This window comes from Oncorhynchus mykiss, chromosome 20, assembly GCF_013265735.2.
Source record: "Oncorhynchus mykiss isolate Arlee chromosome 20, USDA_OmykA_1.1, whole genome shotgun sequence".
NCBI lineage: Eukaryota > Metazoa > Chordata > Actinopteri > Salmoniformes > Salmonidae > Oncorhynchus > Oncorhynchus mykiss.
The window spans coordinates 23,534,153-23,550,103 of record NC_048584.1 but is presented as its reverse complement, the minus strand read 5'-3'; the positions used below and the strand labels follow the sequence as shown (position 1 = coordinate 23,550,103).

At 41.0% G+C, this 15,951-nt stretch overlaps 1 protein-coding gene across 2 annotated transcripts; it reads right to left on the bottom strand.

The window, feature by feature from the left end:
• Positions 1-5,380: 5,380 nt before the first annotated feature.
• LOC110499219 (uncharacterized protein C16orf52 homolog B) lies at positions 5,381-15,188 on the bottom strand. Of its 2 annotated transcripts, none has more exons than XM_021576211.2 (3): positions 14,316-15,188; positions 7,238-7,450; positions 5,381-6,218 (listed from the first exon to the last, which is right to left on the bottom strand). In XM_021576211.2, exons 1-3 carry the CDS (start codon positions 14,428-14,430, stop codon positions 6,034-6,036), a joined length of 513 nt encoding a protein of 170 aa, XP_021431886.1. In that variant the 5' UTR covers positions 14,431-15,188; the 3' UTR covers positions 5,381-6,033. The 2 variants fall into 2 exon arrangements, with proteins under 2 accessions (XP_021431886.1, XP_021431887.1); XM_021576212.2 differs by having other exon boundaries at positions 14,325-15,188.
• Positions 15,189-15,951: the final 763 nt, after the last annotated feature.

The window sequence follows — 15,951 nt, the reverse complement described above, 5'->3', positions numbered from 1 at the left end:
CCATCCAAAATGCCATATGTGGTTTAGTCTATGGGCAAAACAGTTGAGATGTAGTGCCATCTTTTGGTGTGATAAGTCACTACATTTCAATTGACAAATGCCCCCAAATAGCAAATTGTATTATTGTGGTCCTATAGGATGAGAAATTTAAACGTACTAGAACTACAGGCCTCAACCACAAGTCACTCTGAATGGCTGTTAGCGGTCAAGGGGTTTCATTTTGGAACTTGGGCAAGTGAAGGGCTATAGGAAAGAAGTATGTATCATGAGTGGATGTACTCAAAGCAAAAGCCATAGTAGAAATGCTCAGAGCAGACTGAGGGTGCATCTCAAGTGAGTCTTTAGCCAGATGCAGCAGTGGTATCAACGGAGCCTTGTCTGGCAGAAAAACAGTTCATTCAGACTCATTTACTGCCTGTTTAAAAAAAAAAAAACATCTGACATGGCTGACTTGCCTAAACAAAGGTGGTTTCTACTGACAATTGAGATGTACAAACTATGGCATTAGGGAGTGATGAGTGGATAAGAGGCAATCTGTAATTCTGATTAAGAAATTAGGAGACTAAATGACTTGGCGTTACCTTAGATTGTAAACTGTCATGGTCAAAACATATCGATTCAATGGTTGTAAAGATGGGGAGAGATCTGGCCGTAATAAAGAGATGCTCTGATTGTTTTGACACCACACTCCAAAAATCAAGTTCTGCAGGCTCTAGTTTTGTCTAATCTTGATTATTGTGTGGTCCAGTGCTGCAAGGAAAGACCTAGTGAAGCTGAAGTTGGCCCAGAACAGAGCGACACATATTGCTCTTCACTGTAATCAGAGGCCTGATATAAATACCATGCATGCCAGTCTCTCTTAGCTAAGAGTTGAGGAGAGACTGACTGCATCACTTATTTTTATAAGAAACATTAACGTGTCAAATCCCCAATTGTTTGCATAGTCAACATACACAAAGCTCTGACACACTTACCCCATCAGACAGAGCCCAAATCCATAACAAATTCATGAAAGCGTACAGTATTATTTAGAGCCATTATTGCATGGAACTCTGTTCCATCTCGTATTGCTCAAATAAACAGAATCTGTTTTTTTTGGTTTTTTTTAAAGGATAAAGCAACACCACACAACGCCTCTCCCCTGTTTGACCGAGAGTTTGTGTATGCATTGATATGTAGGCTACGTGTACCTTTTTAAGAAATGTATGTACAGTTGAAGTCGGCAGTTTACATACACTTAGGTTGGAGTCATTAAAACTTGTTTTTCAACCACCACAAATTTCTTGTTAACAAACTATACTTTTGGCAAGTCGGTTAGGACATCTACTTTGTGCATGACACAAGTCATTTTTCCAACAACTGTTTACAGACATTATTTCACTCATTCACTGTATTACAGTTCCAGTGGGTCAGAAGTTAACATACGCTAAGTTGACTGTGCCTTTAAACAGCTTTGAAAATTCCAGAAGATTATGTCATGGCTTTAGAAGCTTCTGATTGACTCAAATGATGTCAATTAGCCTATTGGAGGTGTACCTGTGGATGTATTTCAAGACCTACCTTCAAACTCCGTGCCTCTTTGCTTGACATCATGGGAAAATCAAAAGAAATCAGCCAATCAGCCAAGAAAAATTGTAGACCACAAATCTGGTTCATCCTTGGGAGTAATTTCAAAACCATCCCAACCGTGAAGAACGGTGGTGGCAGCATCATGTTGTGGGTGTGCTTTGTTGCAGGAGGGACTGGTGCACTTCACAAAATAGATGGCATCATTAGGCAGCAAAATTATGTGCATATATTGAAGCAACATCTCCAGACATCAGTCAGGAAGTTAAATCTTGGTCGCAAATGGGTCTTTCAAATGGACAATGACCCTAAGCATACTTCCAAAGTTGTGGCAAAATGGCTTAAGGACAACAAAGTCAAGGTATTGGTGTGACCTCAATCCTATAGAAAATTTGTGGGCAGAACTAAAAAAGCATGTGCGAGCAAGGAGGCCTACAAACCTGACTCAGTTACACCAACTCTGTCAGGAGGAATGGGCCAAAATTCACCCAACTTATTCTGGGAAGCTTGTGGAAGGCTACGTTTAACCCAAGTTCAACAATTTAAAGGCAATGCAACCAAATACTAATTGAGTGTATGTAAACCTCTGACCCACTGGAAAGAAATTAAAGCTGAAATAAATAATTATCTCTACTATTCTGACATTTCACATTCTTAAAATAAAGTGGTGATCCTAACTGGCCTAAGACATGGAATTTTTACTAGGATTACATGTCAGTAATTGTGAATAACGGAGTTGAAATGTATTTGGATAAGGTGTATGTAAACTTCCGACTTCAACTGTAGTTCTGTCCTTGAGCTGTTCTTGTCTATTAATGTTCTGTATTATGTCATGTTTCATGTTTTGTGTGGACCCCAGGAAGGGTAGCAGCTGCTTTTGCAACAGCTAATGGGGATCCTAATAAAATACCAAATGAGCATGCTAAAACGGACGTAGTCAATATAACAATTTGTTCGGCACTTTTGAAATGTGCAGTGACAGAATTCAGAACCCGTTCTTACAGTATTCTACCTGTACACCAAGTCAGGACTGTAGGATAAATAAAGGTAATAAAGGAGGCATATAAGCAGACAATGAAAACTCTTACAATATTCAATGATGGAATTTCTCTAAAACAGGCTATAGGCTACATGTGCACCACCAAGTCACAACAGTAATCTAAGTTATGAGGGGGAAAGGGACAAAATTATTAGGGTGAGGCACATGGCCTACTAACAGTTTACTACACAACATACACTTAGTATTACTTTCTTAGCTACAGTATACATATCTTCCTGGCATCTTACATAATTTATGCAGCAGCATACAAGACATATTTGGACTCACTTTGTTGTGCTGTGCTTACATGAACAGGAAGGTGGTGTTGGTGGTCTTTCTTGTGGGCAAAATTTGTCATCAAAACCTGTCATTCTTTGGATTTATGGGGTTTTCAAGACAACTGGGAACTCAGAGGAAAAAAACAAGGTTGAATCATGACATCAGTGATCTTCAGGTTGGAGCTCTAGAAAGAGGCCTGAGTTCCTGACTTAGAATTCCGAGTTGGATGACCGTTCAAAACGCATCTTCCCAGTTGTTTTCAATGTGGCAAAGTCATGCTGGATTAACAGCATGGCCAATGTGTTCAACCTTTTCTGGCCCATGGTGTTGCATGTGAATGTTTATCCTTTTAAGCTTGTAAAAGAGACCCTTAAACCCAGACATGGACCACACACCCTCTCCACTGAATAGCAGGCTAGTGATTGCTTTGCAACACTTGCAGTTAGCCACTGATTCCTTCCAAACCACTCAATGTTGAATTTGCGATTTCCAACTTGTTGTGTAATGTTTATGTCCAATATCCGATGAGCACCGATCATTTTTATCTATCATTTGAAAAGGATTTGCCAGTAGATGTTCGATGTGATTCATGCTTGTTCGTCGCTTGCTAGCTAAGATTTTGAAAGTATGATGTTGACATGATCAGTCCAATCAAAGCTACGGTAGATATAACGTTATTTTACGTAATTTTATCTGTGGCCAATGACCTTGAGCCTTCTTGGATGGGCACGTATAATGTAACTCCATGGCAGCACCCAAGGGGCTTAAATGTTCGAGCTCCCCTATTCAGATTTTGCGGCGACGTAGTGTTCCCATGAGTGACAGAACACTGAGCCAATCACGGCGCAACTAGCAAACATTACAAACCCCTACTCTCTTTATTTTTCACTGGCTGCCCCACCACCACAGAAGGCACTGAGCTAGACTGAAACACCAGCATTTTGGAGCTGCCTTACTCAAGAAAACAAAAAAGAGACCATGTATGTGGCGTTATTAACTCAATGATTTTTTTTTTACATTGCAAACTGATATGTGACACATATTAATGCCAAAATAACATGCAAAGCAGGCAACAGCAAACATGTTTGCTAAACAAGTGGGGCTCAAATCAGAAGGGGCCCTGCCCTACATTTCTGATTGAGCAGACCTATGCCGTGCTTACTGTGAATGTGATCTCAGTGGACGCTGAAATAAATAAGCTTTTAAAAGGTGCATAGCTGGCAAAACGCAAATGGAATTAATCCCAGCCAAGGACACAGCAGCTTACATACAGTACACAACAAAAATAATCATCCAAGATTTAAGTGTTCCGCAGGGCTGATAATAGCAGTGGTTGTGGTGCGCTGTGCGTGGAGGGAAGGTCAGAGCAGAAAGGCTTTTGAATGACTGCTGCTTGACCTTTATCAACAGTGGGCCAGTGGGAGAGAGAGGTAACCTTCTCAGCAGCCCAACCTTGTCCCTGCTTGCCAGTAGCTGGCTCTGAGCTGTGCTTTGCTGGTCTATAACCAACCTGGTCTCAGAGCATTTCGTATTATTCTTTACGTAAATCCGAGAGACTCATTTTAGTATGATGTGTCAAGAACCAATTTGACTGAGCTTGAAGAATTTTCAAAAGAATAATGGGAAAAAGTTGCACGATCCAGGTATGGCAAGCTCTTAGAGACTTACCCAGAAAAACTCACAGCTGCCAAAGGTGCTTCTAGAAAGTATTGACTCAGGTGTGTGAATACTTCTGTAAAATATATATTTCTGTATGACATTTTCTATGAATTTGCAAAAAAATCTAAAAACATGTTTTCACTTCATCATTATGGGCTATTGTGTGTATCCATTTTGAATTCAGGCTGTATGTACTGTATCAACAAAATGTGGAATAAATCAAGAGGTATGAAGGCACTATATACATCTACACTCTAACTAAACATTTAAAAACATATTTGTAGTGTGTTTTAAATGAAAATACATTGGTTTTCTCAGAAAATCCCAATTTTTGTCACCCTGATCTGTTTCACCTGTCTTGTGCTTGTATCCAGCCCCTCCAGGTGTTGCCCATCTTCCCCATTATCCCCTGTGCATTCATACCTGTGTTTTCTGTTTGTCTGTTGCCAGTACGTCTTGTCTCGTCAAGCCTACCAGCGTGTTTTCCCCATACTCCTGTTTTTCTCTCTCTACCCCGTTTTTCTTGTTTTTCCAGTTTTGACCCCTCTACCTGCCCTGACCCTGAGCCTGCCTGCCGTTCTGTACCTTACTGTCTCTGCCCTGGATTACCGACCTCTGCCTGCCCTTGACCTGTCGTCTGCCTGTCCTGTTTTGTTAATAAACATCTGTGATTCGAACTGTGCATTTGGGTCTTATCCTGAGTTGTGATAATTTTGGCATGTCCCATGTCATTTTTGTCCGACTTAAAGATTTGAACCCACTTAACATCCCCAACTTTCCCCAAGTGTTCACAACCAATGTAAAGCCCTAATAACATTTGTTGCTTTGACAAAGTGATTTCTGAATATGTATTATTTATTTCATTTGATTAGTGATTCATGTCCTTCAGGTTTAAGGTCAACCCTGTTACGTCAACTGAACTCTCGTTTAAATATGGTGAAATGATTCCTTTTTAAATTATTTTTTTCAAAAGGAGTTGGAGAAACATGTTTCTTATGACGTTAAAACGTGCTTTTTATGACAAAATGTTAAAATTAGGTGAAATAAAAAGTTACACTACCCAAAAAGGCACTCTATTCGTGGAACAAAACTTCTGTGTTCACTGATCTGTGAAGGGACTGGATAGGTGTCCATTCCTCCCATATCTATGACCACAGACAGGCTAGTGCCTACTACCTGTCCTATGGGACCAGGGCTAGGGGCTGTAGAGACCTGTCATCCAAAGGTAAATCAGAGAGTTCCACAAACACAGAGAAAGTGTGTTTCTCACAGTTCCTATTTTTCCCTTCCAGGCATCCATTTTCAAACGTCATGCTGTCACGCTGCTTGCTTAGCCAGTACCACTTCCTCACGATTTGGCCCATACCTGGCGTGAACTCAGGACCTCTGCCTTACACGTAGCCGCCCTCCTTAAGCGTCTTAGCCGATGGCGCCACCTCAAAAGCTAGCTAATGAGGCGACGCAAGCGGGACACTTAAGTGTCCAATATGTCACCCAGGCAAGCAGACCTTTCCTGCAAACAGTAGTCCCACTATAGTGAAAAATATAGATAGGACAAAGAGTACATATGAGGACCCCACCACTGTGTTGTTGGGTAGTTTATAAGGCTGTCCCCCAACCTCATCGATGTAAAATCCTATAGGAAATATAAGAGCCGCCATACAAAACAGGATCACTGTGGAGGAGAGAGAAAACATTTTAGGAAACACAGTCGTCTTAAAAACACTATTCACAATGCACACAATTTAGGGAGCAATATCTCTTACAACATTGAAAAAATAGGCAGCAACAGTGTACACAATGTCAGGCTAAATTCTATATTGCGTTTTCATCGGCATTGTAGCCTGATCTAAGTGACATACTGTATGTCATGTTATCATGTAGTGTGAATAGTCTGAATACCTAAAACCACACAGTTGTGTCTAGTCATTATGATCAATAACTCCCAGAATAAACTAATTCAGACATTACTCACCCCTCTGATATCAAAATAGACCATAATATCAAAATAGACCATAGATATTTAACAATATATATCTTACACCTGAGCGCTCAACAAAATCAATTTACATTGTCATATTACATTGTCAATACTTTATTATTATACCTCAAGGTCACTTTTGCCCAAAAAAGATTCAGCTAAAATAACCTATCGGAGTATAATAATAACAAAGAATGTTATTCCGTCATATCCCTTGGACCACTAAAATCCCTCCTACTGATTTTAGGTCTGCTAATAGCAGCCCCATGGTCTCTTTCCCTCTTAAAATAGCAACAGACCCATTTACTGTAGCCTACGTGTTCAAGGAGCCACTCAGCACAGACACAGTTACTGTACCACACAAAAGCTTTTCCTAAAATGAAACCCAAGTGACATTAATCTCAAATCCATTCGCTAACATCCATTAGTGATATAACAAGAATCTTAAGGTGCTTTGAAGCTGTAGGCCAACTAATGGCTATGCCTCAAATGACCCTGGCCTATTCCCTAGTCTGTACTACTTTAACCAGAGCCCACATAGGGGATAATGGGGGGTTATGTCTGGCCCCACTCATGAATGAAAGGGTTGTTGGCTAGTTTCTGTATTTATCCTATTGTGGTTTTTGTCTCTTTGCCATCACTGTAAACAAGAACTGGTTCTCCATTGACCAGCCTGGTTGAATAACCGTTACATAAGTCAAAATGAAACATACTCCCAGTGAAGGCAATCCAGCGGGCGTAACGAGTGGCTTCACGGTACCAGTGTGATAACACTAGCAGGCCGCAGGTCACCGTGAGGGAGATGATGCCCAGGATGATGAAGAAGAGGGTGGTGACCCACTCTGGGGGCAGCCGCGGGGGGATACAGGTCCGGTCACGACCGTGGATGGTCTGGCACTGCCGCACCAGGCCTACCGTCAGGGAACCTAGGGAGAGAGAGGGAGAGAGAGACAGAGATCAGTCAGGGTTAGATCACACACAACCAGCAGTCCCGCTGTCAGAGCACCTACAGAGAGAGTTCTTAATCACATAGACACACAGAGGGAGAGTATCTTTCATCACACACAGAGCAAACTCTCGCCGGTCAACTGTGCTGTCCCACCACAAGATGTACACATTGTTTTATTAGAAGAAGCATAACCCAGAGAAGCAGATTGCATCAGTTGTGAAATATCCCTCAACTTGTGATGGTGTCACCATTAGATAAGCTAAGATCTGTATGAGGCATGACGGCATTACATCACGACTGGACTAATGACCTCCCTGGTGACACCGGTTTCCACTTCCGGTCCCGTGTGACCACACAAAGTAGAGCTCAAGGAGGGTTGGTATAATAACAAGGCTGAAGAGTGGGACTCCTAGGCCCTGAACCAATGCCAGGGGTCCCTGAGGAATCAATCAATGGCGTAAGACTCAGATGGCTTAGGACCAGAGCCCCTGACACCACAGAGAGAGATAAGATAAAGGAGAGAGAGAGAAGAGAGAGGGAAGAGAGGCCTTACATCAGAAAGTAACTTACTGCCTAAGAGCCTCTGCTCTCCTGCCCCAAAGCCTGGTGGGTCCAATTATGTCAGTTAGTTAGGCCTGTGAAGACATAACGCTTTCGACAACAACAAGATTGTATACGAACTCCACCCTTCCTGTCTGTCCCTGACCCAACTCAGAATACAGTGGCAAGAAAAAGTATGTGAACCCTTTGGAATTACCTGGATTTCTGAATAAATTGGTCATAAAATTTGATTTGATCTTCATCTTAGTCACAACAATAGACAATGTGCTTAAACTAATAACACACCTATTATTGTATTTTTCTTGTCTATATTGAATACATGATTTAAACATTCACAGTGTAGGTTGGAAAAGTATGTGAACCCCTAGGCTAATGACTTATCCAAAAGCTAATTGGAATCAGGAGTCAGCTAACCTGGAGTCCAATCAATGAGATGAGATTAGAGATGTTGGTTAGAGCTGCCCTGCCCTATAAAAAACACTCACAAAATTTGAGTTTGCTATTCACAAGAAGCATTGCCTGATCTAAACCATGCCTCGAACAAAAGAGATATCAGAAGACCTAAGATTAAGAATTGTTGGCCTGCATAAAGCTGGAAAGGGTTACAAAAGTATCTCTAAAAGCCTGGATGTTCATCCATCCACTGTTGCTACTCTCCCTAGGAGTAGCCGTCCTGCAAAGAAGATTGCAAGAGCATAGCGCATAATGCTCAATGAGGTTAAGAAGAATCCTAGAGTGTCAGCTAAAGACTTACAGAAATCTATGGAACATGCTAGCATCTCTGTTGACGAGACTACGATACCTAAAACACTAAACCAGAATGGTGTTCATGGGAGGACACCACAGAAGAAGCCACTGCTGTCCAGAAAAAACATTGCTGCACGTCTGAAGTTCGCAAAAGAGCACCTGGATGTTCCACAGCGCTTCTGGCAAAATATTCTGTGGACATTCTGTGGAGTTGTTTGGAAGGAGCACACAACACTATTGGTGGGGAAAAAAGGCACAGCACACCAACATCAAAACCTCATCCCAACTGTAAAGTATGGTGGAGGGAGCATCATGTTTTGGGGCTGTTTTGCTGCCTCAGGGCCTGGACAACTTGCTATCATTGATGGAAAAATGAATTAAATTTATCAAGACATTTTGCAGGAGAATGTAAGGTTATCTGTCCGCCAATTGAAGCTCAACAGAAGTTAGGTGATGCAACAGGACAACGACGCAAAACACAGTAAGTAAAAGTCAAATCAATAACAGAATGGCTTCAACAGAAGAAAATACGCCTCCTGGAGTGGCCCAGTCAGAGTCCTGACCTCAACCCCATTTAAAATGCCGTGGCATGACCTTGTGAGCGGTTCACACTGGACATCCTAAGAATATTGCCGAACTGAAACAGTTTTGTAAAGATGAACGGTCCAAAATTCCTCCTGACTGTTGTACAGGTCTGATCCGCAACTACAGAAAATGTTTGGTTGAGTTTATTGCTGCCAAAGGAGGGTCAACCAGTTATTAAATCCAAGGGTTCACATACTTTTCCCACCCTACACTGTGAATGTTTACACGGTGTGTTCTATAAAGACATGAAAATGTATGATTGATTGTGTGTTATTAGTTTAAACAAACTGTGTTTATCTATTGTTGTGACTTAAAGAAGATCAGATCAAATTTTATGACCAATTTATGTAGAAATCCAGGTAATTACAAATGGTTCACATACTTTGACTTGCCACTGTATGTCAACTCAGCAACACTCAACCCCCTCGTCAGCTATTAAGGACAATTCACCCGTATAGATTTTTAAGAGAGAAATATAAAATTAAATAATTGTTTCTCATGAGGCGAGCAGTTTGCCAGCACCTTGTCATTTCCAGTGGCTCGGGACGAAGCGGAGAGAGGAACAGAGGCTTTGGCAGAGCGGAGAGAAGAACAGAGGATGGAGAAAGAGCGGCTAGAGGAGAGAGGAACTAACAGTGGCCTTGGCACAACCATTTTTTATCTATTGGATTAGAGAGATGGATGGAGATGAATTTAGTAATTGGACAGATCGGTCCAGTCCTGCTGAGACTTACAAATACCCCATTATGGCTCTGAAACAAGAACATACTGTACATCACTAAAGAGGGGAGGGGAGGGGAGGGAGAGAATGAGTATGGACTTATATGATGAGCATCCCTCAAAGGTTTACGGACATAGTATACTGCCCTTGATGTGAGTATGCTGCCAAAGATTGGAACTTTGTCCTTAGATGCCAGCACTGAGGCTTAGTAATAGCAATTTAGTGATTTGCCATTCGGTGCTCAGTATGTAAAGCACAGGACGCTCCTGAGGGGAGGACGGCTCATAATAATGGCTTGGATGGAATGTTATCAAACACATAGAAACCATCTGTTTGATGTATTCTATATTCCATTTATTCAGTTCCAGCTATTACTATAAGAAAATCCTCCCCAATTAAGGTGCCACCAGCCACCTGTGATGTCAAGACACAGTGTAAATGTATGTAATGTTGACCACAGCTGTTATGCCATGGCTATTGACATAGCATCCTAATTAAAATAAAAAAAATAAAAAAATTAATAAAAAAAAAATTAATCATTACTAAACTAAACTAATGTGTCATGTTTCCTCACTCATTATAGTGGTCCAGTTTGCTTCCCAATGACCAGAATCACAAATGAAGGGAAGATTAATAATATATGAACAGCCCTGATACAGATCATGTTATAGTACCGGACAGAGATCTGAGTGGAAAACTTCCCATCAATTGTGTTTTTTTACTTTAGCTGATTTGTTTTGAAGATAAACCCTTTCATTAGTTTAGATACAGTTGAAGTTGGAAGTTTACATACGCTTAGGTTGGAGTCATTCAAACTCATTTTTAAACCACTCCACAAATTTCTTGTTAACAAACTATAGTTTTGGCAAGTCGGTTAATTTTTCCAACAATTGTTTCAACAATTGTAATTTTTCCAACAATTGTTTACAGACAGATTATTTAACTTATAATTCACTGTACCACATTTCTAGTGGGTCAGAAGTTTACTGTGCCTTTAAACAGCTTGGAAAATTCCAGAAAATTATGTCATGGCTTTAGAAGCTTCTGATAGACTAATTGACATCATTTGAATCAATTGGAGGTGTAACTGTGGATGTATTTCAAGGCCTACCTTCAAACGCAGTGCCTCTCTGCTTGACATCATGGGAAAATCAAAAGAAATCAGCCAAGACCTCAGAAAATAAATTGTAGACCTCCACAAGTCTGGTTCATCCTTGGGAGCAATTTCCAAACGCCTGAAGGTACCACGTTCATCTGTACAAACAATAGTACGCAAGTATAAACACAATGAGACCATGCAGCCGTCATACCGCTCAAGAAGGAGACGCGTTCTGTATCCTAGATATGAATGTACTTTGGTGCGAAAAGTGCAAATCAATCCCAGAACAACAGCAAAGGACCTTGTGAAGATGCTGGAGGAAACAGGTACAAAAGTATCTATATCCACAGTAAAACGAGTCCTATATCGTAACCTAACATAACATAACATAACCTAAAAGGCCGCTCAGCAAGGATATGAAGCGGCCACTGCTTCAAAACCACCATAAAAAAGACTGCAACTGCAACTGCACGTGGGGACAAAGATCGTACTTTTTATATAAATGTCCTCTGATAAAAAATAGAATAAAAATAGAACTGTTTGGCCATAATGACCATGGATATGGGAGGCTTGCAAGCTGAAGAACACCATCCAAATCGTGAAGTATGGGGGTGTCAGCATCATGTTGTGGGGGTGCTTTGCTGCAGGAGGGACTGGTGCACTTCACAAAACAGATGGCTTCATGAGCAAGGAAAATTATGTGGATATATTGGAGCAACATCTCAAGACATCAGTTAGGAAGTTAATGCTTAGTCGCAAATGGGTCTTCCAAATGGACAATGACCCCAAGCATACTTCCAAAGTTGTGGAAAAATGGCTAAAGGACAACAAAGTCCAGATATTGGAGCGGCCATCACAAAGCCCTGACCTCAATCCTATAGAAAATGTGTGGGCAGAACTGAAAAAGCGTGTGCGAGCAAGGAAGCATACAAACCTGACTCAGTTACACCAGCTCTGTCAAGAGGAATGGGCCAAAATTATTGTGGGAAGCTTGTGGAAGGCTACCCAAAACGTTTGACCCAAGTTAAACAATTTAAAGGCAATGCTACCAAATACTAATTGAGTGTATGTAAACTTCTGACCCACTGGGAATGTGATGAAAGAAATAAAAGCTGAAATAAATCATTATCTCTACTATTATTCTAACTATATCCTGTCATGACACAATATTTCCCTCTCTTTAGCAAGCTTACACACCCATTCCATAGCTTGTCAATGATCTAAATGCTACTTTTTGTTCCTAGGCACTCTTGGAGGCCATTTCTAATTCTTGGGACTGTTTTAGATGCGTACCACATCAGGCTTGTCTGATTGCCAGGGCTTTGAGACACAGGGAGGTGTGTGTGACTGTGTGTGATTGTGGGCCAATGTCTGTAGTTAGTAAACACTTCCCCATGCAGCCCCAGTCAGTCCCCTGCTGCTACAGACTTCACTACAGAATACCTGCGTAACAACCAGGAGGCACGTTAGTATAACTCACACACCTCTATAAACTTGTTCAAAGCTTCACCTTCTGGATAACTACTTAGAGAGAGGTTTGCTGTCAACAAATAAACCATAATGCTGACTTTCCAGGATAAAGTTCAGGGGATGAAAGAGAGACTTTTGGATTTATAATAACATTTTCCAATCTGATGATGTCATTGTCAACATCTTCTTATCTGTGAGCAATGAGCATCAACATCTGGGTGCTGCCAAAATGCTAGACTGGCAAATTAACTTAATTGGCAGGAACAACTAGATCTATGCATTTATCCATTTCACATGAACAAAACAATATGTTTGGACCTCAGATATACAAACAGGGCCTTCCAGTCAAGGCAATTTCCTTGATAATTGAGTTGTGAGTGCTTCATCTGAAAGAATTCTACCTCCCAGCGGACCTCATCAGGAAAGACTCCACCCTTCTCCATTTACAAACAATGCTTCTCTCCACCTGGTAATTACTAGCAGGCAAATTAGGCTGGAACAAAAGGCTTAACCCTGCTTGATTTCATACCTTCTCTGTTGTGTGGGATGAAAGGAGGAAGTCTCACAAGGGAAGTCAAGCATGTTTCTGTTCCTTCTGTGCATTGTATGTTCAACCTGAATGCTAATGGACTGCTATAAATTGTACATTTTCAGGTTTGCATAAATTCTCAATGTGCTGGGCACATAAGACAGTTCTAACATTGTTATAACCATGTTTTAAAACCTCATCATCATTATGTGATGTTGGTGGTCTTGTGGGAGGGAAGTGGGATATTATCTCTAGTTTGGTCCTTCCTATGTTTTAATTCTTTGTCCCGGTGTACATGATGTATAAAAACATAAAAAAGTATGATCACAAATGATACCGTTAAAATCTAAACACAGGACTCAATAAGTTACATCTTCCTACCTCACACCAACCAGGGGAAAATGTCACCCCATCGTTTATGCAGTAGGCCACAGCACAGAACTACAATCTGCTGACTACAGCTGTAGCTAAAGGTCACCAGCTCATTCCAAGTAGCCTGTTTTGTAGTTGTAGCAACAACAGCAAAAAAAAACCTTTGCTGCTGCACTTCACTTTAACATGCCCTCAGACTGGTGACTGTAGATGAAATGCCAATGCCTCAGTCTGTCTGTGTCAGAGCTGAACAGACCTCCAAGGGCATAGCTGGATAAGTGGCACTCACTTCACATCACTCAGTCTGACACACTATTTGTCAACGGAGGTGAGTAGCTGGTACAGGAAGGCGTATATGCCTTGAAGGGACATGGGGTATAGGAGCATGGTGGGGCGGAAAAGTAGAGGGCAGATCATTTATCAGCAGCTGTATTTTGGAGAGTGATGATGTGGATGTAGGGAGAAAGAGAGCAGGAAGGCTATAAGTGTAACACAACATTTAGAAGGTCTTAGATGAGGCCTCGGTACATTCTGAAGCTCCCTTGACCTGTCAAGAGAAAGGACACCAGAATGCCAAAGTGTTATATTTGGAAAAAGTGTGATTCAAAAAGTTTGGCCAATGTGAAGTGAATTTCTAGAGGAATAGGGTATCAATGCACATTATTGACAGTCAGCTGTAGCAGCCTAGACGCCAATGGTAGACAGATGGTGTGTGCATGGCTGTCAAGTAAATAGTCAATTGAGTTAAATTAGCTCACCTAACTTACCAGCTGCATCTCCTGTGTTGATCCAGTCCGGATTGGCAATACTGGCGATAGCAAAGATATCAGCTGCTAGAAAGAGACATCCTGATATGACGGAGAGTTTATCCATTTCTCAGACGTGGATGCTCTCTTCTCCTTTATATTGAGTCAAAGAGGAAAGTCTCCTCTATCTCGCCCCCTCCAAGGGCAGATAGGACAAAAGAGATTCAGGCATGGATTTCAAGGTCCCATATCAATGTTTTGGTCATGCCCAGTGGATGTATTGTCATTGTCCTCTTGGTAGAAGGGCAAGCCTCTCATCTTCACGCAGCAGTCCTGGTGTAGGATTTATGCAAAGCCGTTTCCTTTCATTGCCTTATAACGATCGACCATGGCCCTGGCTATGAACGCCCACTGTTTCACCCATTACCATAGCTCAGTATCGCAACAGGGTAGTTTATGGTGTCAGGAAAATATATTTGAAAGATGAGTTAAAGGAAAACTCAAAAGTTCTGCGACCATTTTCGCCGAAATTATGTTATTTAAGAGATGCTTGCAAGAGTGCATATTATACCGCTTCTTTCCTGTGTCCGTTTATCTTCTCCATCTGAGATGTCTTCATTGCAAACAAATGGAAATTCCATAAATACATATATTGTATGCAATGGTCAGATTTCATAATCTGCCAATACTCCCTTCAATAGAAATACCGTTATTTGTCCCTCCTGCAATGCCCGTCAGATGTATCCATTCGAGGTTACAATGTAGCCTGTAATGCCCGTCAGATGTATCCATTCGAGGTTATAATGTAGCCTAGCAATGTAGTGAAGGGGGAATCAGCTCAATGGAATCAGCGGTAACAAAACTCGCTGTTCTCTGGCAATGTGAAACAAGCGACATTAAGGTCACGTGATCATTCGGCAAAATGTCTAAATAAAAGTCCCCCTGAAAAAATGTAACACGACTGTTACAAGATGTTTTTCTGATTTATAGTTTAAAGTGACTTAAACATGTATTTATTCATTTAAAAAAACGAACAATATATTAACGAAATAAATTAACAAATATCTATTTTCTGTCAATATTTTTTACTATAATGACACAACAATAACATCACTGTTGCTGGAAGTTTTAATCGTTTTAAACTATTTATTTTTTATTTCACCTTTATTTAACCAGGTAGACAAGTTCTCATTTACAACTGCGACCTGGCCAAGATAAAGCAAAGCAGTGCGACACAAACAACAACACATAGTTACACATGGAATAAACAAGCGTACAGTCAATAACAAAATAGGAAAAAATCGATATACAGTGTGTGCAAATGAGGTAAGATTAGGGAGGTAAGGTAATAAATAGACCATAGTGGCGAAGTAATTACAATTTAGAAACTAAACACTGGAGTGATAGATCTGCAGAAGATGAATGTGCAAGTAGGGATACTGGGGTACAAAGGAGCAAAAAAACTATATGGGGATGAGGTAGTTGGATGGGCTATTTACAGATGGGCTATTTACAGATGGGCTATGTACAGGTGCAATGATCTGTGAGCTGCTCTGACAGCTGATGCTTAAAGTTAGAGAGGGAGACATGAGTTTCGAGCTTCAGTGACTTTTGCAATTCGTTCCAGTCATTGGCAGCAGAGAACTAG